The sequence below is a fragment of the Eremomyces bilateralis genome, assembly GCF_010015585.1.
Source record: "Eremomyces bilateralis CBS 781.70 unplaced genomic scaffold P152scaffold_5, whole genome shotgun sequence".
In the NCBI taxonomy this organism is placed as follows: domain Eukaryota; kingdom Fungi; phylum Ascomycota; class Dothideomycetes; order Eremomycetales; family Eremomycetaceae; genus Eremomyces; species Eremomyces bilateralis.
The window spans coordinates 552,454-575,610 of record NW_022985071.1 but is presented as its reverse complement, the minus strand read 5'-3'; the positions used below and the strand labels follow the sequence as shown (position 1 = coordinate 575,610).

The window sequence follows — 23,157 nt, the reverse complement described above, 5'->3', positions numbered from 1 at the left end:
GCAATTATCGTGGCGTACTCGAAGAGAGCCACCACATGCAGTCACTCATTGAGTTCTCGAGTTGCACGGCCGATGTCGTAACTCGTCACCTCAGCCTCCACCCATGTTTACGGTTAACGGTATGGATTATGGAAGCGTCGAGAAGACGAGAACTCGATCCTTGCGCTTTCCTCATACTTCATCTGACGGTAGGCCGCATTCCATTAGCTGAGCTAGGATTCCCCAATAGGAACGGAATCCACCTTGACGGCCTGAACGAGGGACGGATTCACACTTCAAACGTCTAGATTTAGACTTCAGTCACTGCCGTCTGACATAAGGGAAGGTTTGTACGTACTAAATGACCCCGAGGCCCGAGCATTGCATTCCATGATGCGGTGACGGCTTCCGTGCATAATTCATTGAATTACGGAGTATATATTGCCTATAGTCTGGCGTGACCGCCTTCCAGTTTTTCAAACGCGCCAGCCCCTAGGGCGCAATATGTGAGTTATGCCCGGCCCGGAAACCTGAAGATGTGGACTCGTGGAGTCCGGGGAAACGTGTGCTTCTAATTTAAGTTATTGTTCATCGTCAATCAACCTGGGACGAGCCACGATATATGCGACGAGAATTGGCTCCTTATTGACTGGATTAGAAGTCAAACTGCGCTGTGCCAAGTAGGTAACTGCCTGCACAGTATGCATTGGGATCGTCCTAGGGATTAGGTTCAAACCCTTGATTCGCATCCGAAACAAGTCGTGACTACATCAGTCCACCTACGACTTTATCTGTACTGACTGGAACTCGATGTTGTTCAATAGTCTATTAGGAACCTTCTATTCACTCCATGGGGGAAGTGCTAACATCCGGGTAGACAATCCGACCATTGCCCCTAATGTGGTATACATGTACCGTGTGTATTCTAGCCCTGTCTAGCTAATTAGGAATTAAAATGCAGCAAGGGAAGTGGCAGCATTGTGAACTGTGTGGCCGGTACCGCCTTGCAGGCTGCGGTGTCGTTTGAATTCGTGATATGCATCGGATGAATCCGACCGCGAGTCTTGCGAGGCTGCCAGCGCATCTCCTCAATACTGGCAGCGGATCTGGACCATGAATCTGACGATGTAATGACCCGCAAGTGAAACCCAGAAGTAGTATAGCTCCTGTTCCAGACACCCAGACAAATCTCGAAGCCGGCATGATTACAGCTCCTAGAATGACAATAGATCTAGACTTCTCGGTACAGTATTACCCATACAGGGTTGCGTTCCGTCCCCAATGCGCTTACCCTCCCCTTCCCCTCAGAAACTCACCACCTCCCCTCCTCGCCATCAGAACTAACCCATCCTAGTCCCTCCCCCTCGGCCTCCTCCTCCTCCCCCCGCTCCCCTACCTCCCCCGCCTCCTCTCCCTCCGCTCCCCACCCCCCTTCCTCTCTCCCCTCCTCCTCTGCCCGGGCCTCTACCAACCCCACTCCACCGCCGCCTCCCTCCACGCCGGCGAATACCCCGCCACCGCCGCCATGACGACCGGCTACGTGTTCCGCATCGAGAACCCCGCCACCGTCGCGTTCCTGCAGCGCGTGGGGCGCACGGGGTGGTTGACGACGGTGGAGGTGGATGGGAGGAGGGCGGGGGAGAAAGGAGGAGCGGTGGTGGGGAATGCGGCGTATTGCGCGGCGATCGGGGTCACCGGGGGGGCGTTTGCGGGGTTTGTGCAGCTGGGGGACGGGTGGGGGGTGGTGGTGCTGGGGATGTTGGTTGTTGCGCGGACGGTGGATATGTTGGTGCTGCGAGCGCGGAGTCGGCGGGGCTGGCACGGGGCGGCGGAACCGGGGAAGCGGAGTGATTTGCTGGTGCTGTTGAGTCAGGATCGGTTTGTGCGGATCAGGGGGTGGGTGGATGATGTGAAGGCGGTGACGTCGGGGACATGGCTTCGGGCGATGAGTTTCGTGGAGGAAGCGCTCATGGCCGTGGTGCTCTTGTTGGTGTATGGGGCGATCGTGCTGTCAGGGATGATCAGTCCTGTGGGTAAAGGAATCTTCGTCGGGATGCTCGTGTTGGAGACGTTCTTGGTTCAAGCGGGGAATGCGATGACAGGGGATTTGGTGATCAAGGGGAAGGTGATGCGTGTGGTGGGAAGGGAGTACTATGAGCGAAGGGGGGACATGGCGAAGGAGTTGATCAAGGAAACTGGACGGAGGGATTGGGCGGAGAGGCTTGCGATGGTGCCTTTGGAAAGCGAGGACGTCGCGAGGGATATACCGCCGATCATGTAGCGGCAAGTTTACGATGATGAGAATGTGGACAGGATCAGACTTTAATGCAAGTTATTTCATTCTTCGTCTTCGTCGTCATCATCACCGAATATGGCTCGGAAGACTGCATCTCCCGGACGATCTCCTTCTAGCGCTTCGTTCCTCTCCACATTGACCACCACAGGGGCCGGAATATCCACCACGCCTTGCTCTGCGTTACCACCGGTTCGATTCGCCGCCGACTCGCGCATCATCTCCTGCATAGTCGCTTTGGAAACGACGTCTAGGGGCTGGTTTGGCACGAAATCGGACATCGGGCCCTCCTGCCCGGCTTCTTGGTCTTGTTGCGCATGGTCGGGCGGTCGGACGCCAAACCGCTTGCACAGTAGCCGCGTCGGATAGAACTGCTGTACACTTCTCGTCATTGGCCCAAACATTCCGAGCTTCGCGGCCTCCTCGGCGGGATCACTCGGCTTCGCTTCCGGCTTCCGCAACACGGAGTCGTCCCCTGAATCGTTGGACCCTTCGAACGCGCGTGACGAGGAGGTGAACTTCGACGCCATCATGCCCGTCATTGGCTTGAACACGCGCGCGGCACGAAGAAATTCATGCATCTCCCTCAGATAGTCATCCCTCGACACCCCCGCCGCCTTCTCCGGGATCGTCTCCGTTATCCCCGCCGACAACTCCAGAAACGCCCTATATCTCCCCCGCTTCGCCTCGTCGTCCGCGTACGGCATCCACCCACTCCCCCCCCTCCTCAGCGCCCCCACCGCACTCTCCCTATCCAATTCCGGGATCACATCCCGCAGATCTTTCCGCTTGTCCGCCTCGCTCTTCCGATGCTCCGGCGGCGGCGCCTCACCTTTTGCAAGGGGGAGGTCGCCGCGTCCGGACGCCGCGGCGAGGCGTGCGCGGGCGGCCGGGGAGATGTAGTCGAAGATCGATTTCCCTGGGAGGGCGGCCTCGCCGAGGAGGGCGGCGCGAGCGCGGGGGTCGAGCGTGGAGGCCTTGGCGACGTCGCGGAGCGATTGGTAGGTCTCCGGATCGGGTTGGGAAGGTTGGTCACCCCCCTCGCGCGAGGATGTCCAGCCGTCGGGGACTTTTGGTGGCGGGAAGGTTTGACCTTGCACGTATGGTTGGGTGGCGAGGATGAAGCCTTTGAGAGGGAGTCGGCCATCATGGCATTTGTGGAAGCCTGCGGTACGGTCTTGGATCTTCTTGGAGAGGAAGACGGGTTTGGCGCGGAGGAGTGGGTTGGCGGTGGTGGATGAGGTTTTCACTTTCTCGGCCTTCTTCGATTTCTTACTGCCTCCGATGGTCCGGTTGTAGGATATCTTAGGGCCGATGGCATACGGATCTTCGTCGTCCGAGCCGGTGTCGTTGAGAACACCGACTCCAAAGCTTGACTTTTTCGCCGAAGGCTTGCCTAGGGTGATCTTTGATTTCCGGGATTGGAAAATGCGATCCTCGTTGTCCTCTTCGACATTCTCATCCTCTTTCGAGGTTTCATCAAGCCGCCTCGCTTCTCCGCTATATCCCAACCCCTTTGTGTCGGACTTCTTGTGGTAGGTAATCACTTTCGAGTTCTCGGGAGCGAATAGGTGCGTTTCCTCGTCCCCGTTTTTGGTCTGGCCGCGCCCTTCATCGTCCATTCGAGCTTTCCGCCGCACCCGTGGCCCAAGTCCCTGTCCCAACCGCCAACCCATTTTCTGGAGCAACTTCACGCCCATACTCGCACCGCTGCTCGTGATGGAGTCCGTGAAAATACTCTTCCCTTTCCTCCCGGCATCCTCTTCCGTCAGCCCCAGCCCCGCGAAGTTCTCGGCCGTCATCAGCTTCTCCGCTTCGGCCGCTTCGGCCAGGTCCTCCTCGTCCATGAAATCTTCGGCGCGCTGCGGGACGGGTTGTTTTGCGGCGCGGTTGGTGCGGGAGGAGACGAAGGTTGATGGAGTCCATCCTTCCTTGGAGCCTACCGTATTGAAGTATCTGACCGTCGGGTTAGCAGAGGAATAGGGGGATATGTTCTGGATTGGGAACCTACCCAGCACTGAAACCTCCGGTAAATGCGCCATGAAGGCGTTTCCGGCCCCTCTCGTCGCGCACCTCCTGTTTCCAGAGAGGGACATAGGAGCCATCGTCGCGGGATTCTGGGTCGTACTGTGGAAGCGCCGTCCCGTAGATGACATATGGAGCGGAGTCATTCTCGAACGCTTCTCTGGATCTCTTGAATGACATGGTGTCTATTATGGTGGTCCTCGGAGGGAAAATCGACGGAGTACATCCATGACTAGGCTAGGATAGATGCGACGAAGATATAACGGCGGCCAAGGGGAATGAATCGACTCAATTCGACATGAGGATCAGAGGATGGAGATTGGAATGTCCTGTCCTTGTCAGTTGTCAACCGTCAATGTGCCACTGGTGGATGCGGACAGCGGACCTGGATATGCCCTGTGGGCTGTGGACCTGGCGACCTGGCGTGCCTGAGGTGCCTGGATATGCTGTGGCGGTGCACAGGACCAGATGTGGCTGATGATAAGCAGGACTGGAGCAGGAGTGGAGGACGGTGCAGGTGGAGATTCATCAGGCACCAACCCAAGGCAACAAGGCAGGACTCCCTTCTCTCACCAGACATCAACACACACAAGTCATCACACACATCAGATCACACATGACACATCTGATCACAGTTCAGAGTGAAATGAAGTGAGTGAACTGTTCCCCCTTCACAGTCACTTCACACATACAACTCTGAACTCTCTGGCGGAGATTACAATAATTCTCCCATTCCCCGATATCGTCAATACTCCCCTGCTTCAGTTTCCACAGTCCTCACCTCCTCCCCCTGCTCCGCTCCCCCCCTCGTCTCTCTCATCCGACCTTTTCACCTTGTTTTCCCCATCCCTAGACCCCATTCCTTTGCATATCCTCTTTCATGACTGCGGGATTTCACCTTACCTTCTCCGGTTCGTTCCTTGTGTACTAATCTCCTCGATAACCTGGTTACGGTCTGTCGTCCCACCACCCTGGAGCGTTCCCATGTCATGACGACCAGCATCCACCTTGCCATTGGGGTCTTCCCGCACTGATAGCACCGAAACGCCAACCCACCAACTGGCGTCCGCCGCCCAAGGCGGTCTGTCCAACACATCCTCGCCACTCGCTGGGACTCGACTGCAGAACGCCTCCTCAATCGGTCAATCCTCACTAGCTTGTCCCTAATTTCACCTACGCAGCTCCGCAGTACGCTTCAAGTTCGAACTTGGAAGTGCTTTGGCCTTTGCCTGCTTTGAGAGACTTCGGACTCACGGACGCTTTGGTTGCCTTTCGGCTTTCGCTCCTTTTCCTGGTTTCCTCGGCGGTCACGAGTTCTGGCTCCTGGGATCCTGACAACTAACGAGACACAACTCCTGTTCGTCTTGTGAATCCCGTCATGTCGGCTGCCACCCCAGCCTCCCCCACTGTCACGAGAAGCAGCTCAACCTCTCGCCGTCAACAACAGGCATCTTATACCACCACAAATCCTCCCGATCGACCCCACCGTTCCCACTCCACTGCCGTCCGTCCTTCTGTTTCGCACCATTCTTCGACACCGCATCGCTCCCAGTCTCAATCGCATGGTCATGGCCGTCCCGGTCCACCTGTCGCATACGATACGCGTCGGGACGCGGAGCAGACTAATCTAGCCCGTTCTTCCTCCTCGCGCCGAAGCGAATCTCGGGACCGGGATCGCTCGCATGCATCATCGACGTCGCATCGAGCCGAACCGACGAGAAATCCTCATCAGCACACTCGGAGGACTTCCGACGTCCCATCCCATACCCAACAACCGCCGACCAACGGTATCGCCATGGATAACCCTGGATCTTCGCATAAAACTGGTGGAACACGGCGGAGGACCACCATCGGTACCCCGAGCGGCCAATGGGCACTCGGGAAGACCATTGGCGCCGGGAGTATGGGCAAGGTCAAGTTGGCGAAGCATCTGGAGACGGGAGAACAGGTATATACCTATATCGGATCGATATATGGCACACCTCTAATTGTATATAGGTTGCGGTTAAGATAGTTCCACGTCACTCGACCGATGATCACCGAACTCCCCAAGAAAAGGAAAGAGCAGACCACTCTAAAGAAGTCCGAACCGCACGAGAGGCAGCGATCGTCAGCCTGGTCAGCCACCCGTATATCTGTGGGATGCGAGACTTTGTTCGGACCAACTACCATTGGTATATGCTCTTCGAATATGTCAATGGCGGACAGATGCTAGATTACATCATCTCTCATGGACGGTTGAAGGAGAAACCGGCCCGGAAGTTCGCAAGGCAGATTGCGAGTGCTCTGGACTATTGTCACCGAAATAGCATCGTCCACCGAGACCTCAAGATCGAGAATATCCTGATCAGCAAGACGGGCGATATCAAGATCATTGATTTTGGATTGTCGAACCTCTTCGCGCCACAAAATTACCTGAAAACATTCTGTGGCAGCTTGTACTTCGCAGCACCGGAGCTGCTTCAAGCCCGACAGTATACCGGCCCCGAGGTGGACATCTGGAGTTTTGGAATTGTTCTTTACGTCCTCGTTTGCGGGAAGGTACCGTTCGATGACCAAAGCATGCCGCAGCTGCATGCCAAGATCAAAAAAGGATACGTCGATTATCCACCATGGTTATCGACCGGTAAGTTTGGGTCCCACGACTTACACGGCCCGTATGTCTGACATTCAGCGTCCAGAGTGCAAGCATCTGATTTCCAGGATGCTCGTCACCGACCCCCGACAACGCGCGACGTTAACCGAGATCATCAACCATCCTTGGATGACGAAAGGCTTCAACTCCGCTCCCGATAACTTCCTGCCTCACCGTGAGCCTCTGAGCCTACCCTTGGATGCCGAGGTGATCGATGGGATGGTTGGCTTCGACTTTGGACCACCCGAATTTATCACCAACCAACTCACGAAAGTTATCGAATCCGAGGAATACCAGGCAGCCATTCGAAACATGAGCCGGAAACAGCCGGTGCAGACTCCCGAGACAGAACGTAAGCGTGGGGTGTTTGATTTCTACAAGCGTCGCAATTCGCTTAGTCGTGACACCCTTACCAACCCCTCGAAAGAAGAAGTCCAACTGGGAGCCGACCCAGTCAATGCGTTTAGCCCGCTCATTTCCATTTATTACCTGGTTCGCGAGAAGCAAGACCGCGAGCGCACGGAGAAGAATCCCGGCGCGTTCGGTTTGCCGAAGACCGAAGGTGAGGGGCCGTTTGATATGCCACAACTTCAAGCACCCGAAGCTGCGTACACGAATCAAGCTACCTATGAACTGAAAGGAGAAAAGCCGACTGGCGGTCGATCAAGGCCAAGAGCTAGAACCCAGGGAGAAGATGAAGTTCAAGAGGGCGTGAAGAACATGAACCTCGGTGCAGCGAATGTACCAGTATCCCCCGCGTTGGTCACACCTCCTATCGAACCTACTCGGAAGGAGAGCACGGCCGGTGCGATCTTGCGGCGGCTGAGCACTCGACGACATCGAGATCGGGACAGGGACAGGGAAAAAGATCTCGAGAAGGAGAAAGTCACCAATCCCCCTCCGTCTGTGTCGGTGGCCCCGAGTCCTGGTGAGCCGCCGAGCACGGAGCAGCCGAGCACTCCTAGGAAGAGTTTCAGTGTCCGGAGGAATCGAAAGCTAGATGCTCCGGCATCAGCCACGTCGTTCCAAGGAACGACCCAGCACCAGCAACCCGAATTCCTTTCACCTGCTAGTGCTGGCGGTGATTTCTCTCGAAGATTGAAAGGCCTTGGACGGTCGACTAGTGTTAACTCCGCAGAGATTAGACGGCGGATAGGGCGTCATGGAGCTTCTGACGACAACACCACCGAACCTCCTGCCACTAGCGGGTCGGACCGGTCCAGCCTTGACAACCGTCTCAAAGCCGGAGATGCCGCCTCGGACGACCAGCAGCCCGCAGCACGTCCCCGCACCGCAACCACTTCGCGAACCAAATCACTAGGCCACGCACGACGCGAGAGCATTCAGGCCAGGCGTGCTCAGCGGGAACAGGCACGTGAAGATAATCTCCGCGAGGAGACCGACGCGGAGATTGAGGCGGAGGCCGACGCGCGTTCCGGCCAGACGGGCGAGAGCCTCAAGCCCGTCTACCTGAAAGGGCTGTTTAGCGCAAGCACGACCAGCAGCAAACCCCTCCCCGTCATCCGCTCGGACATCATCCGCGTGCTGAAGCAAAAAGGCGTCGTCTACAATGAAATCAAGGGCGGATTCAACTGCACGCACTTGCCCAGCATCGACCCCCTCCCTTCACAAGAAGGCAGCCCCTCCCTGGCCGCCCCCACTCCCTCCGGCCACCGCCGGAAAATCAGCTTCGGCGGCCTCCGCGGCAACGACCGCGATCGCGACCGCGACGAGTTCCGCGACACCCAACGCCCGGCCGAGCCGCAGCGCTCACCCCGCAACCCGGGCTCCCGGCGTGACGTGACCGACCGATCGTTCACGGGGTCGGACGACTCAGACGGCTCCGAGGGGGCGGCGGCGCGCGAGCGGGAACGGGGAGGGAAGCGGCGGGAGCCGCGTGAGCGGGCGGCGGGGGAGACGACGACGCATGTGCAGAACGACGTGGGGCGGGGGGCGATGGCGCTGCGGTTTGAGATCTTCGTTGTGAAGGTGCCGTTGTTTCAGCTCTACGGGATTCAGTTCAAGAAGGTGGACGGGAACATCATGCAGTATAAGAATCTGGCGCAGGAGATATTGAACGCGTTGCGATTGTGAGCGGGATGGATACAGCGCGTGCGTGCATAAGAGTTGTCTTCGTTGAGTGCGGGGAGAGCGTGGAGCGTGAGCGGTTTTTTCTCCCTTCAGTTGAGAATTCCTTAATCAGCCGGGGGTAACGGTCGACATTGGGTTCTCTGCACGTTTTTTTGCGAAGGCACTGGAACGACCCGTCCATTCATGTGGTATGCCCTTCCCACTCCTGTTCTTTTTTATTGGCAAATTTGGAAACAACGCGTTTGTATATGAGCGATCACGATGTGTCCAACTTGGCGTGTGTCCTACTTGGCATGCAATTCATCGCATTGGTTCCGTCCGACAAAGTGCAGTGCTTTTTATGCGTAGATGCCCCTATTGTTGGTCATTATCGTTTTCGACGTCTCTGAGCTCGTCGTTTATGTTCTTTTGGACTCTTGTTGCTCTTGAGCGCTGTCGACGTTAAAGCGGGGTGGAAGTGACATTTACAATGGTATCATTCACGATGATGATGAGATAGTCTCTAGAAGCAGCCTTAATATCTGTACTAATCTCCATCACTGCCCTTCAATCAAAACCCTCGTCCAGTCAAACTCCCTCCACTTCTTCCTAAACCCTTCCACCCTCCTCCCATCCCCTTTCCCCCACCTTCCTTGCCTCCTGATCACCTCCGGACCAAGGTCTAGCATGCCACCGATCACCTCTCTCGCGAATAAATCCCCCTTCGGCCACCGGTTCTCATCCTCCACCACATGTCCCAGGCCCCCATCCAACGTGAACCATACATGGAAATACGGCATCTCCTTCGCAATCGCCCGCCGAAACGCCGACCGCCCCGCCCCTTCGGCCGCCATCTTCCCCGTATCGATCACCTTCTGATGCTGCGCCCATTCCTCGTCGCTCGCCAGCATCGTCTCCTTGAAGAACGCCGGCGCCGTCTCCCCGAACTCGTATGGGATCGGCACCGCGGTCAGGCTCGCGTGCCGCTTCCGCGCGCGGTGCGCCGCGTTCTCGTAGAACAGCACCGCGCGCCCTTGGCCGTGGTACATTCGAGTCAGTGCCTTCATGAAATTGCGGATCTCCTCCCACTCGTCGTCGTCGCACTCGATCAGGTTGAGGCGATGCTCGAGGGGGACGATGACCGCGCCGCCGTCGCCGATCTCGGGCTCGGTGGGCAGCGTGAGGAAGGTGCGGGTCGCGAGGGACACGACGGGCGCGGTGGGCGGTGTGTGGGTGTCCTCGCGATGGCATAGCGGGCAGGCGTCCAGGATGCGGCTCATCTTCTGCAGCTCGTGCACGGCGGTGTTCTTGAGGTTCATGTTGCTCTTCACCACCCGCTTCGCCAGCTTCGCCGCGTTGTCGTCCATATAGTCTAGGTCGTTGTCGAACTTGCCGTCTTTCGCGATCCGCTCCGCCATGTCCTTGCTCGAGCCGACGCCTTTGCTGCGTCGCTCGGCCTTGACCATGTCTTCGATTGACATGTCTTCGTTCTCTTCGACTAAGCCCCGTTCCCGGCCGCGTTTGCTGTCGATGGCGTTGACTTCTTCGGTGCGGCTTCCGGCCAGTTGGCGAGATTCGCGTCCGCCGATGACGATTGTACTTGGACGCTCGCGCTGGGATACCTCGAATGCTCGGTTGTACTCTTTCTCGAGCTTTGCGGCCTCAGGACCGCCTCGTAGCTTGGCCTTCATGAGCTGCGCTTTTAGCTTGTTCAGTTCGGTCGGACTTAGCACCGGGCCGCTGTCCTGGATAATTTCCCCTTGAGGAAGCCCCTCAACCTCTTGAAGTTCGCTCGAACGGCGACTGTGGCTGGAGCTTGGCCGGTGGATGCCCATGTTTAACTTCCTCTCCTCGAAGAGCTCTCCGCTAGGTTTGATCTTCCCAACGTAGTCTTTCCCGTACATCTTGCGGCGGTCCAATTCCACCTCCTCCTCGCGAGCATCGTCAAACTCCCGGAGCCCACCAAACCGCTCCAGCGCCACCTCTTCAACCGCCTTCCCCGTCTCCTTCGCTTGGCGATAAACGGCCCTCAGCTTCGTCATCCGCCATCCGGAACCATCATCCCCGAACTCGTAGGCTACCTCATGTTGCGCTGACTCGTCCTCCACGGCACCTTCATCCTCGCTGCCTTTCACATCGGCAAGATGTCGATTCAGCTCGTTCTTGTGCATCTTGAGATTGTATTCGTCGTGCAGTGAGTGCCCACGCCGGGGTTCCTCCGCTGGCGGCTTCGCCCGGTTCACGTAGTCTACATCCAACGCTGACGGTGCCTCCATCCATGCATCGCGCTTAACTCCGGAATCGCGATACTCCTCGACCGCGTTGTCGAGAATCCTGTCGCTAGGGACGGCGGGATCGCGCTCCCGGGGTGCATCGTTCGAGGAAATGGATGGGGACTTGGACTCTTTTCGACGACGTTTGGAATCCCGTTTCGGCTCTCGTCCCTCGTCATCTTTGTCATGCCGTGACCTTTTCTCGCGATTTCGGTCTCGTCGGTCATCGTCGCGCCCGCGTGATCGATGGCGGTGTCGTTCGCGGTCTTTATGGCGGTGGCGACTGTGCTTTCTCTTTTCCTCCTAGATAGATCTCAGTTTCATTATTCCAACGCGTATAACATATATCTTCAATAGTTTGTGAGGTCTCGGAAATGACCGTACCTTTAATTTCTCGCCGTGACGATCTCGACTGCGGCTGCGATCTCGATCTCGCCGTTCAGTCTTCGCTTGCGATTCGGCAAGCTCTTTCTCAAAATCTTCTAGCCCCATGGTGTTTGATCCTGTTGGAGGAAGGAAATTGGTGGTTGTCGGGTTCCTTTAATATTTCCGTTCATATCCAGGTCTCCGTCGTAGGTCTGGTGAACTGAACAACAAATCAGGCTAAGGAGCATCCAGCATTTGATGTCATAATTAGTGAGGTGGGAATACGACAATAATTGGGACGGGAAATAAATACTTCTGACTCTTCTGTTCAATCTTCAACTTTCGACATTCCAACTTCATATTAAATGCTTTATTTGAAACCATCAATTGGGATTGCAGAGTCGATGGTTTGTTTTTTCTAGGTGATTTGCTACTCGAAGCTGGACAGTTGAGCAATGTGCGTCTGGCACAATCAACTCATTTCAGTCATCCTCAGATGCCTCTCCGAACTGCTTGGAAGGTCTTCTCTTCAGTTCCAACTATCATATTTGTTTAGGAGAGCGTATTCATCGAGTCAATATCTTCATTTCATCAATTACAACTTGCTAGCAGAATCGGCCTCTACCACCAGATCACTCTCGAACGCAATATGTCCGTACTCGGTGAACTTCTTCTTGCTCCTTCCCGGATCCAATAGAATATGACTCTTGCTCGCAAAGTCCGCCGTATGATGATATGTATCGTGTACTTCGACGTTCTTCCATCCTACCAAAGCGATATAGCAATCTTTGAAGCCGGCGACGGACTCCACCAGCGGTCCGCCCGCGATCCCCATGAACCCTTCGACCTTCGGCACAATACCCGTCCATTGATCCCAGCGTTCGTCCCAGAGATCCTGGAGATCCACGTATATAGCCGTTCCAGTCACCGGGGCTCCCTTTGCAAGGCTTTCGCATCCGGGGCTATATTCGCCGATGAATGCATGACGAATGGTCGGTTCAACATTGGTGAGCTGGTCGATGGCTGACTTGAACTCTTGGTATAGAGGCGATTTCAAGAAATCCTGGCTTTGCTCAAGCGTCTCTCGGACTGATATCATTCAGCATCGGACATTGAAACGGACAAGTGCGGCTCAGCATACCGACATGCAAATGAACGGAGTCGGGTATCTCCACTCGTCTTCCAAAGTACACACGTACGAAGCCTGGGCTTTTCTGAAGCACAGCAAGTGCTTTCCACCATATTGCACCCGTCCCTTGCGTCTTCTCTCGTAGGTTATGTTGAACAGGGACCTTAAGCAGGATCATCTGCGTGCACCGGGAGGTGGGTTTGGCGAGAACCATTGTGAGACGATATATTGCGATATTATTTCGGAATTGAATCGTGTCACTCAACAAGTCAACATCAAGTACCGTTTCTAGGTTTCTATAACGTCTCTACACTTCCCCTCTGCGCTTTACATATCACGGTTGCGAGTTACGACACGCTCATCCTCGGGCACATGTATTGCTTGTGAACCCTCGGCGACTGCTGATTCGCAAAAAGCGGGGTGTTCGGATGTATGTCCCCTCATTACCTATCCCGACATGCTTTTCGGGCCTTGAACAGGCTGTTCAAGTCAAGGATGTCCGCTTAACTGTGGAGTGGTGTAAAGTTAAGTAGAAACTGTAGAATGCGGAGTCGGATACTCCACATCCCGTGCCGGTCGGTTTAGTCGTCCCGGTTTTTGGTCAATTCATCATATTTGAATGCGCTCTCGAAGCTATCCCCATCCAAGAAACTCCCCTTGTAGGACGTGAATTTCAAACCTAGGAAATACAAGTCACTGCCATCATTATGCCAGTGACCCAGTTTGCCGTAGAGGAGAAGTATGAGTATTTGGAGGGATTTGGCTGCTACCATTCGTGAGTCTACATTCCGACCTCAACGCGAAATGCGACTGACCACTTCCCAGCTCTGAGGCTGTGAAAGGAGCAAATCCTGTCGCGATCAATTCGCCTCAAAAACCACCGCTAGGCCTCAATACCGAGCGAATTTCGGGGAGTTCATTCACCGCCCCCAGAGCGGAAAACCAGCAGACATGGCTCTATCGCGTCGTCCCTTCGCTGGACCATGCCGACTTTGGGACGCATAGCGTTCCGAACGAGCAGTCTGTGGCAGACAAGCAGCTCAAACTGACTCCGAATGCCTTCCTATGGCAAAATTTCCCGGTTCCCGCGGACGCTGACTTCGTCTCGTCCCAGCAACTGATTGCGAAGAATGGCGATCCGACCACCAAGACCGGATGTGCCTACTTAGTTTTCTCCGCGACCAAGGACATGGCCGAGCATGAGGCGTTCTTCTCATCGGATGGTGATTATTTGATCGTTCCCCAAGCCGGCACACTGGACATCCAGACCGAGCTCGGACGGTTGCTGGTCCGCCAGAACGAATTCGCCGTAATTCCACGCGGGATCCGATATCGAGTCACGCTTCCTACTGGCCTCGCCCGGGGACTCATCGTCGAGCTGTATCAAGGGCACTTCCAGCTCCCCGAACTCGGCCCAATCGGATCATCGTCCTTGGCCGGTGTACGCGACTTCCAGGTTCCCAAGGCGTACTTCGACGGCAAAATCGAGAACGGCGTCGCCGTGATCAACCACCCGGACCAAGAGTGGACCATTGTCACGAAATTCGCCGGTACCCTCTTCTCCTGCAAGCAAACTCACACTCCGTTCGATGTGGTGGGCTGGAACGGCACCTACTATCCCTATAAGTTTGACTTTGCCCGGTTCTGCGTCCTCGGCTCGGTCCTATTTGATCATCCCGACCCCTCGATCTTCACCGTCCTCACCGCGCCGTCGAATCGCCAAGCCGGAACGGCGGTAATCGATTTCGCGGTCATCCCTCCTCGATGGTCCGTCATGGAAGGTACGTACTGGGCACCGTATTTCCACCGAAATTGCATGAGCGAGTTCGCGTTCCCCGTGGTGGGGGACCAGAGCCCAGGGAATCCGTTGTCGCAGGGAAGAAGATTTCTGCCTTTCGGTGGGCTGCTCAACAATCCGATGGTTCCTCACGGAATGGATCCAGCACGGCATGAAGAGGCCAGGGAGCGAAGCACCGCACCCGAGAAAGTTGATGATGGGCCGTTTTTCCTCTGCCTATTCGAGACGGAGGCGACGATGGCACTTTCGGAGTACGCTCTGAAGGCGTCGGGAAAGAAGGTAGAAACTGTACCAAAACTGTAAACCGCTTTATATGTCAAATGGGCCAGCTGTCAAACAATTCGATATGGAGATACCGTAGCTGAAACGTCGCTATTCAATCTTGATAGAGCGCCAAATTACATCTGGGCCTTGAACCTCAACGGATGGTTGGCATAGACAACCAGAGAATTGCCCTCCGCAATCACCTTCACAGCCTCCCCAACAATCTCATCCACGATTTCCTTTGCGGGCTGCACCTTGTCCAGCACTGCCGCCACCTTGCCCATCAACTGCGGGTTCCAGTACTCCTCCACCCACTCCTTATGCTTGGCATCTAGATCCTTCCTCTCCAAATCATTCCCCACCGGCAAGGTGCCCTTGGCTGTCAGGTCCTTGATCTCCTGCGCGCGGTTTTCCTCCCAGTCGTCCACGTACGCGTTCCTCTTCGCTCGCAGCGGCCGCCCGGTGTAGATGATCGACCGCACCGAATCATCGTGGTTCGCCGTCTTCACTGCCTCTTGGTGGTACTTCGACGCCCCCGCCTCCGTCGCCATGATGAACCGCGTCCCCACCCAAACCCCGGTGGCGCCCAGCATCAACGCTGCCGCCAGCGACCGCCCGGAGTACATCCCACCGGCCGCGACCACCTGCACCTGCGCCCCCGTCAGCGGGCTGCGGTGCCCCTTCACCAGCTCCACCACGGCCGGGATCAGCACGCTCGTGGGAACGTCTCCGGTGTGGCCGCCACCCTCGCCGCCCTGGGCGCAAATGATGTCGGCGCCGGCGGCGATGCACTTGGCGACGTGCTTGGGGTGGCCGATCATGTTCATGTACAAGATGCCGGCGGCGTGGAGGCGCTTGACGATCGCCACGGGGGGAACGCCGATGGCGCAGACGAAGATCTTGACGCCGGTCTCGATCATGATGGTGACTAGTTCGTCGAGGCTGCCCTTGGTGTAATCGTAGCTGATGGCATGTTAGCGGCACCGCTCTATGGCACTATCAGATGCTGGGTGTCATACTTGGTCTTGCGAGCAGTACCGCCGACCTGGGGGAGCAACAAATCCACACCGAATGGCGCGTTCTTGTCAATCAAATTGGCCTTAATTTCGGCAATCTGCTCCCGGAGACCGGACGGGGTGTAGCCAACACCACCGATGACACCGCAACCGCCAGCATTGGTGACAGCAGCAGCGAGCTTAGGAGATGCTACGGTACCCATCCCGGCGAGAAGGACGGGGTGGTTGATACCGAGCAGCTCCGTAAGAGGAGTCTTCAATTGTTCTGCTTCGTGTTAGCATGGTTCTCCAAGCCGTCGTTTAATGAAGTATATTATTGAACAAAAACCTCGAAGTGCTTCATGCTTCCTTAAACATCGAAATATTGTGATATAAATACTGCAGTGACAATGCAAATGGAGACAAACTATTTCGCAACCAAGGCGCCAGACTGAACTCTGCATTCAGGGGTGGGGTGAGACTTACGTTGAGAAGCCATATCGGAAGATGTGGAACCGAGTTGGAAATAATGTACAGCGAAGCAAGACCACAAACTTGAATAATGAGTAAAAATTTATATTTCAATATCGAAGTAGAAAGCAACCAGCAGCGAGGATTATGTTTGTAGAGCTCAAGCTCCTACTCGTCCTTCGCGATACCGGTATCCGAGGCAATGCACGGCAGAGGTACATCGTCCAGGAGCGGAGAGTTAGTACCAGTCCCTATGGTGTGGCAGCAGCGCTGACGTTAGATCCCGAAGGGGGAACTCGATCCTCGGGCATAGTTTTCCAAAGGGACAAAGATATTATTATTATCCGCTGCGGTGTAGTTAAATTCTAGGACAATTTCTTGATAATACCTTATGTCTTCATATTTCGATACCTCCATCGACATGGGGAGATGTACCGATTTGTTGCCTCGGTGCCTTGATGCCATGTTGCCTTGTGGCCTTCCACCTGAATGCGATAATCCATGTCACCACTTGGAAATTTCTCATCGAGTATTATTGTCACTGATATCGCCTCTCTCCTGTCCCCGTTAACGTTCCTTGTTTAAGGCCAGGATACTCTGGAAATTTATCCTTGAAATATCTGTATTGATTGGACCAAGTCGCACTTGACTGGATCACTCGGCTCTTCTGTTACTTCAAACTAAGAGTCTCATACAAATGTGGCAGGTTAGCGCGTGCGTGGAGCTCAGCTTGCACCAGAAAGGAGTCCCTGGATTATCTTAGTATTAACATTCCCAGAGGATGAAGATCAATCGAAACACACGTTGACTCCTGTATCGTGTAGCCGATGAGCTCAGCAGGAAGCTCACGTTGGTACAAAGAAGCAGTAGGCGCTGGGGTTATTGACGGAGAAGTTGCGACCGCGGCTAGAGCCTGATGCCAATATATGTCATTCGTGAAGCTCATGGCTGGTCTCAAATATCCAGGACTCAAGGAGACTTTTCGGGCGCGTTGCGCATAATAACTATGAGACGAGGTATACACGTATCGCAAACTAATGACATATAAGAATAAGATTGAGAGAGGAAGATGATTTCAGGTTCAGGTTCGGAATGTAGAACATCTTCAAGACTGCGCAGCCCCCTCTCAATGCTGGATTCATGCTATCTTGACGCTGCCAAGATTAAGTGGTGCACATCGACGCATTGCAGCCATGGTGACAATGCTACACACCACTCAGACAGCCATGTTGTAACGAACAACTAAAACGAGGAACAGACCGCATCCTATGGACCGTTTCGCTCTCCAGCTCGATGTCGCCCACAGTTGATGGACGACGTTATCCGAATTTGTGGAGATAACAGCCTAGAGTGAGGCGGTGATTGGAGGTCATCCATGTCGTACACCGTAGAGCGGCGTAGTCGATACGGCACACTGCAGTGCAGCCTGGAGCCTAAGGACTCACGCCTCCGCCTGATTTCGATTCAGGCTCAGATCTGGTGTTGCCAATATAGATGCTGTTTTTTATTGAATGGTAGAGAAAAAGAATGGCGCGTGACTTCGGATAGGAAGAAGATCGATTATTGCCATCAACTCAGATCGAAACAGTTCCCCTGGAAGATTAACTGTATTGGGAAACCGAAGGTATGAACTGCCCCTCCTTCTAGATCTTCTACCGATTCCTTGCTCTTACCAGTATTTCTAGGTATAGTGAAATGATGGAATTGATGACGTAGAGTGCGGTTACGCAAGTAAAGTAAATCATGGAAATGATGAGTTGGAATTGAAATAAGAGATTCGAGAGTGGTTGTCGACCTGTCAGAAACTGCTGAGTCATATCCATACCATACGGCAGAGATAAGTTCGACTGTTCGACGACCACCAGAATCCAGGTATCCCATTAACTGGCACCATTTCTAAACTTCCTTAGCATTGCTAGTCAAGCCTCAATGGTCGTATTTTTGAATCATTGAATCTCCAAATGACATAGCTGCATCGGATACGTCGTCCTGACTGTTCGATGAGAACGCTAGGAGACTCCGAACCAGGACAGCTGCGAAACAAAATCCTCCACTGCTCACTCGTTACGAAAGGTCAAGCAACACCGGCAAGAATGATGCCACAATTGCCTTGAAAGCGCAGTAGAAGATTCTCTATTTCTCTGTAGGCTTGTACGGACTGGGAAAGGCAATCAAAGAGGGCATCCTCAAATCCTTTGGGTGCCCCCTAATTATGTTTTTGAACTTTGAACTTTGATATTCTAGTTGTCTAACTATGAAGGAGTCCATCCCTTGCTTCCATCCTTATCACTGCTTAGATGAAGGGTTGTGTCATGGAAATCCTTCCGATTACAGGTACAGTTAAAATGGAATGGCTTCTAATTATCGGGTGATACAGCCCGTTTATTATGTTGAACTTACTAATTAGCGTACATGGGATTTTCAAGGGCTTGGCCAATATGTAAGTGCTGATGTCGCAAAGTTCATGATATTAGATTAAATCTAGGCCCAAGAGGATCATCAACCATGTACGTCGTATTCCTGCATTTCCACGAATCTTGATCGGTCCATTACTATATCTCAATTGGGCTCGGAAGCTATATATCACAAAGGACGTCCGTCTCTCTTCGGTTCTGCAGGTTTCCTCGTTCTGTTAAATATATCAGCACCGTGATGATGATGCAACTTTCTGGCTATTATGTTCAGTCATTCACCCATATTGTCACATCCATAATGTGATTAATTGAGTATTTTTTGTCTTTGGCAGATCTTCTCACTATCCAAGTTGTCAATTACACGTTCTCGTTTTGGATTCTTCTCGATCTACCTATATCGTCTGTCCCTATCAATCTTCCAACAAGTCATAATAATTGTCTCTTCAAACATGATGAGACTCAGCCCGGTTGCTTTGGTTAAGCTAAAACACTGCCTTACTGGTGCTGCCGTTTTACTCTTATTTTGCACCGAATTATGGTTCCATCGAAGCACGACCAGCAGTTTAGGAACGGCACTTACACATGGGCCTCATCTTAGAGACTCCGCATCGAACGAAACGCTTGGTGTAAGTGAATCATCGCAGAAGTACCGACCATCCAGTGACCGTCTTCCATTTAGTTCGAAAAGATTCTCGCACTCTCTTCACGCCGCGGATGGCGTATACAAGGCATCCAAGCTGCAGCCCAGCTTACCGGTCTACAAGTCGACATCCCGGTTCTACCTCGCAACCCGAAGGAGTTTATATCAGCCTTTGAGAACCTAGAAGAGGACTTGGGGTCTCTAAAACCACCCCATGGCTCTGCTACAACCTGGTTGTCGCACTTGGACATGCTCAAATATGTTGTCTTCTCGCAGTTTCAGACCGCATTAGTCCTTGAGGATGATGTCGACTGGGACCTGGATATCCGCCACCAGATGATCTAAATTTCGCAGAACGTGCGCAATTTCACAAATACATCATCAACAGACAAGAGCCCGTACGGTGGCCACTGGGACGTTTTGTGGATCTGACATTGCGGGGAGCAGTCGGACGAGGCAGGGACAAAGTACCTCGAATATGCGGATAGGACTGTTATCCCCACTAATCTCTATGATGACTGGTCGAAAAGTATTGGATCGGGAACATCACGTCCGGTCACCGTCGAGTTCAAAAGCCAGTGCGGCCCGTATTCACATTCGGGTATGGTGTCACCAAAAGCAGTGCGCAAAAGATCCTGTTATATGCTGGTAGCGGAGGAAACGAAGCGTTCGATGCCAAGTTAGCACATGAATGCTTGACGGGCAACTTGCGGTGCATCTTGGTCAACCCCGAGGTAATGCATCACTACGAAGCCCCCAGCAGCACTGGCTTCGTCAGTCCAGTGCGAGAAGGAGATGACAAAGGCATTTCGGAACCTGATGAGGCATTCGAGAAAATCAAAGTAGCCACTGCGAATATAGTGAATAGCGCTCGTTGTCGGGCATTGTTCTATGAGACTTCCGTCGCACCTCCGACTTGAAAATGATACGGTCTACTTCGAAAACTAAATTTTCGGAAACCGCTTCTCCGAAACGACCGACACATCCGCCCGGACAGGCATATTGCGAACCGGCTCTATCCCGAAAAGTCCTGGTTTCTCCCATGATAGAATATTCCACCTACGTTTGATAGGCGCAGAGATGGCCTAGTGGGATGCGAAGGGTATTGGACCTATAAATAGAACCGAACGGACTGCTCGCTACGATCGATTGCGGTATATCAGGGGACCGAGTTATGAAGCGTCACTAGAGGGTTGCGGCGCATATAGCAGCATTGTTGTGACGCAGAAGGATATACAAGAACCACGTATTGAAGTGGGACATATTGGGTTTCCCATGCCAGGGATGCGTTGATATCGATATCGGGGAATGGAAATTGGCCATGCCGAAATCCCGTCCTGTATACTACCCCTTATTGTAACATAATGGCTAATGCTAAGTCGAGGAGGTGAATGGAGAGACGACGCTACTAGGAGACAGAATTATAAAAAACGCGATATCACCCAGGGCTGCCGAAAATGGCGCCGAAGTATACGTATCTCTAGAGCTTAACTCAATTGCTATATTCCTGGTTATATTTTGCATACACCGTATATGTAGTATGAAGAAACGCCATGTATGGTACTCCTTTGAGGCAAGTCGGAAAGTGTACTATAATATCTTCCACGTTTACCAGGGCTGGGGTGTATCCTGCATCTAGCGCCATCAATTCGTCTACTCTGGATGGGAACAGCTGGAGAGGAGGAAATATTTTCAAATAGTCTACTGTTCTGCATCGGGGTTAGCGTTATGAAAAGGTATACATGGCGACTTTGATTATCTCGGGGACTGAGGACATATTCTTGCTGTGATCCCAATATCATATCGAGTTTAATTCGGAGAGCCGTATCGCCGGACTCTTGCAATTCTCGATCAGGACACACTACCTCGTTCAAGATGAAGTAGTGTGATTTCACGGAATTTCAGAATCCGACTCTAATCAGGAAAAACCATCTTTTCAAATTGAAATACAAGAGCGAACTTAAATTTGAAAGCAATCGTAGTTGCCAATTCAGCCACGAGGAACCTTCCAAGTATATCTTGAATCCAGTGGGACATTCCCAAGGGGTTATCCATCCTGGTTGGCTCTGATGGCCAAACAAGCCCCTAGACCGCGTCTCATGCAAGGCAGTTGGCGACGCCCACCAGCCGTAACTCCCATTGGCTTCCTGCCAGCCCGATATGGACCATGAACCAGTTATGCAATCCGTTAGACCCGGGGTATAAAATCATGATGGTACAGTTGAAGTCAACCTGCATCAAACCAACCTAAAGCACCGGACTTATGCAGGATATCTTAATAAGACCTCCGCTTGAAGCGTCTATGGGCTCGTAATTCCTAGCCTCCGTTTTGCGATTCAAGAGGTGCGTGGACTGCAGATTTTGATCTCTTGAATATTCGTGCATCACTCGCTCGATCCAGGCGTAGTCCGCTCACTGATGTTGCGAAAGAAGCGGAGGCCCGGGGTGGTCGACGTTGTCGGAGAGGTTGATAAGGAGCTGGGCCAAGCATCTCTTGGTAGCCGCGTCGTCTCGCAATACGGCGGAGAAGGTAGCGTCACGGAGCGGTTCTGGGAGGCATTGACGGAGAGCCTCTCGTGCACGAGCATTGTCGCTCAGGCTGTGGGCTACGTTAGTTTGAGCGCTGGGCGGATATGCTTGAAGTAGAACATACCGGAGGAAGCAACGGACAACGTGCTTCAACAGCCTCACAGTCTGCTGGTCCACCAGCTGCTGGACCATGTTGCTCAGAACCGTGCCAACCGCGTAGAAGCGCTCGTATGTCTGGCAGATGTACGCAAGGCCAATGTCATCAAGGAGGATCTTCTGGACGATAAAGATCGCCACAGTTTTGCTCAATTCGGATCCTGTCTCCATGATTCGAAGGCAAAGAGGAATGATTTCGGTGGTGAGGAGGAAATTGATCACCTCTGACGAGTCGTTCTTGACCAAAGCACCGATGACGCCAAGGGAGGTAAGTCGTAGGTATTCGAACGGTCGAGATTTCGAGGTGGTGTTGAGGAATGGGTAAAGGAATAGTGGGATGTGAGCTGCAACGGATGAGGATCAGCGTCGTGCTGGATGTTACAGTGGCGGCCAGCGCTTACCATTCAGGAAGAGTTGCCGAGTGTCCGTGTGGGATGCAACACATTGAAGAAGAGCCAGCGCATTGCAAACTCGGTTCGATGCCGCAGCAGTGAGTTGCGAAGGATTCAAAAGAGGGTACACAGAAATGATCTCTTGCATGAGCGAAGTCATCACACCTTTCCAAAGTGTCAATAAGGGTTTCGCAGACCGGTCAGGTACACGTACCGAAAGAGTGCCAGAGGATCAAGGCCAATTCTGGGACTTGTTCTCTCTTCTTGCTCAATTCCAGCAATGCCGTCTCGCGCGTGTTAGGGTTCATCAAGTTCGCGATCCAATCCAGGACCCGGCGGTTCTCGTCGCTCATATTGGCGTGCTCAGTGGGAAGATCACTGCCAGCCAGGCTTGGGACTATAGAATTGGAGACACTGTTCGCTGCTGGCCGACCAAAATGTCCAGCTCCCGCATGTTGCTGCGCAGCGTGATGCTGGTTCGGATGGTGGTGGCCCGACTGCGGCCAGTCTGGATACTGGTGTTGGTGAGAGAAGACGTGCTGACCCGAGAGCATGTTCTGAGCTGCCAAGCGGTAAGGAACGGGGGATGTGGAATCAATGGCAAGACAAGACTCTCCTCCGACAGACCTTAAGCTTCTGGTCTCGTCGGAGAAACTAAGTAAAGGCAGATGGAGGGTGAAAATGAACGAGATGGTGGAAGTGGGACGAGGAGGTGCGGCGATGTGAAG

At 53.6% G+C, this 23,157-nt stretch overlaps 10 protein-coding genes across 10 annotated transcripts; 5 read left to right on the top strand and 5 right to left on the bottom strand.

The window, feature by feature from the left end:
* Positions 1 to 734: 734 nt before the first annotated feature.
* On the top strand, positions 735 to 2,288 carry P152DRAFT_266935 (uncharacterized protein). The gene is made up of 2 exons (XM_033674836.1): positions 735 to 1,222; positions 1,334 to 2,288. Exons 1-2 carry the CDS (start codon positions 1,181 to 1,183, stop codon positions 2,258 to 2,260), a joined length of 969 nt encoding a protein of 322 aa, XP_033535939.1. The 5' UTR covers positions 735 to 1,180; the 3' UTR covers positions 2,261 to 2,288.
* On the bottom strand, positions 1,923 to 4,678 carry P152DRAFT_412987 (DUF1604-domain-containing protein). Its single transcript, XM_033676995.1, has 2 exons — positions 4,284 to 4,678; positions 1,923 to 4,228 (listed from the first exon to the last, which is right to left on the bottom strand). Exons 1-2 carry the CDS (start codon positions 4,475 to 4,477, stop codon positions 2,317 to 2,319), a joined length of 2,106 nt encoding a protein of 701 aa, XP_033535938.1. The 5' UTR covers positions 4,478 to 4,678; the 3' UTR covers positions 1,923 to 2,316.
* An 856-nt stretch (positions 4,679 to 5,534) lies between these two features.
* Positions 5,535 to 9,120, top strand: P152DRAFT_266875 (Pkinase-domain-containing protein). The gene is made up of 3 exons (XM_033674834.1): positions 5,535 to 6,245; positions 6,296 to 6,954; positions 7,001 to 9,120. Exons 1-3 carry the CDS (start codon positions 5,676 to 5,678, stop codon positions 9,024 to 9,026), a joined length of 3,255 nt encoding a protein of 1,084 aa, XP_033535937.1. The 5' UTR covers positions 5,535 to 5,675; the 3' UTR covers positions 9,027 to 9,120.
* Positions 9,121 to 9,514, top strand: P152DRAFT_266876 (uncharacterized protein). The gene has a single exon (XM_033674835.1). The coding sequence runs from the start codon at positions 9,214 to 9,216 to the stop codon at positions 9,466 to 9,468; it is 255 nt and encodes an 84-aa protein (XP_033535936.1). The 5' UTR covers positions 9,121 to 9,213; the 3' UTR covers positions 9,469 to 9,514.
* P152DRAFT_266843 (cell cycle control protein cwf19) lies at positions 9,514 to 12,001 on the bottom strand. The gene is made up of 2 exons (XM_033674833.1): positions 11,660 to 12,001; positions 9,514 to 11,578 (listed from the first exon to the last, which is right to left on the bottom strand). The coding sequence occupies exons 1-2, from the start codon at positions 11,765 to 11,767 to the stop codon at positions 9,560 to 9,562; spliced, it is 2,127 nt and encodes a 708-aa protein (XP_033535935.1). The 5' UTR covers positions 11,768 to 12,001; the 3' UTR covers positions 9,514 to 9,559.
* Positions 12,002 to 12,236: 235 nt separating this feature from the next.
* On the bottom strand, positions 12,237 to 12,984 carry P152DRAFT_472078 (uncharacterized protein; the record flags this gene model as incomplete). Its single annotated transcript, XM_033681128.1, has 2 exons — positions 12,237 to 12,730; positions 12,783 to 12,984. 2 exons carry the CDS (start codon positions 12,982 to 12,984, stop codon positions 12,237 to 12,239), a joined length of 696 nt encoding a protein of 231 aa, XP_033535934.1.
* Positions 12,985 to 13,349: 365 nt separating this feature from the next.
* P152DRAFT_432098 (homogentisate 1,2-dioxygenase) lies at positions 13,350 to 15,026 on the top strand. The gene is made up of 2 exons (XM_033677432.1): positions 13,350 to 13,545; positions 13,596 to 15,026. Exons 1-2 carry the CDS (start codon positions 13,478 to 13,480, stop codon positions 14,869 to 14,871), a joined length of 1,344 nt encoding a protein of 447 aa, XP_033535933.1. The 5' UTR covers positions 13,350 to 13,477; the 3' UTR covers positions 14,872 to 15,026.
* P152DRAFT_432097 (oxidoreductase 2-nitropropane dioxygenase family) lies at positions 14,757 to 16,662 on the bottom strand. The gene is made up of 3 exons (XM_033677431.1): positions 16,314 to 16,662; positions 15,852 to 16,113; positions 14,757 to 15,795 (listed from the first exon to the last, which is right to left on the bottom strand). Exons 1-3 carry the CDS (start codon positions 16,324 to 16,326, stop codon positions 14,967 to 14,969), a joined length of 1,104 nt encoding a protein of 367 aa, XP_033535932.1. The 5' UTR covers positions 16,327 to 16,662; the 3' UTR covers positions 14,757 to 14,966.
* Positions 16,663 to 19,136: 2,474 nt separating this feature from the next.
* P152DRAFT_512692 (uncharacterized protein) lies at positions 19,137 to 20,018 on the top strand. Its single transcript, XM_033682762.1, has 2 exons — positions 19,137 to 19,338; positions 19,392 to 20,018. The coding sequence occupies exons 1-2, from the start codon at positions 19,162 to 19,164 to the stop codon at positions 19,695 to 19,697; spliced, it is 483 nt and encodes a 160-aa protein (XP_033535931.1). The 5' UTR covers positions 19,137 to 19,161; the 3' UTR covers positions 19,698 to 20,018.
* A 1,746-nt stretch (positions 20,019 to 21,764) lies between these two features.
* P152DRAFT_472075 (Rcd1-like protein) lies at positions 21,765 to 22,782 on the bottom strand (the record flags this gene model as incomplete). Its single annotated transcript, XM_033681127.1, has 4 exons — positions 21,765 to 21,951; positions 22,006 to 22,381; positions 22,439 to 22,594; positions 22,644 to 22,782. The coding sequence occupies 4 exons, from the start codon at positions 22,780 to 22,782 to the stop codon at positions 21,765 to 21,767; spliced, it is 858 nt and encodes a 285-aa protein (XP_033535930.1).
* Between the last annotated feature and the right edge of the window lie 375 nt (positions 22,783 to 23,157).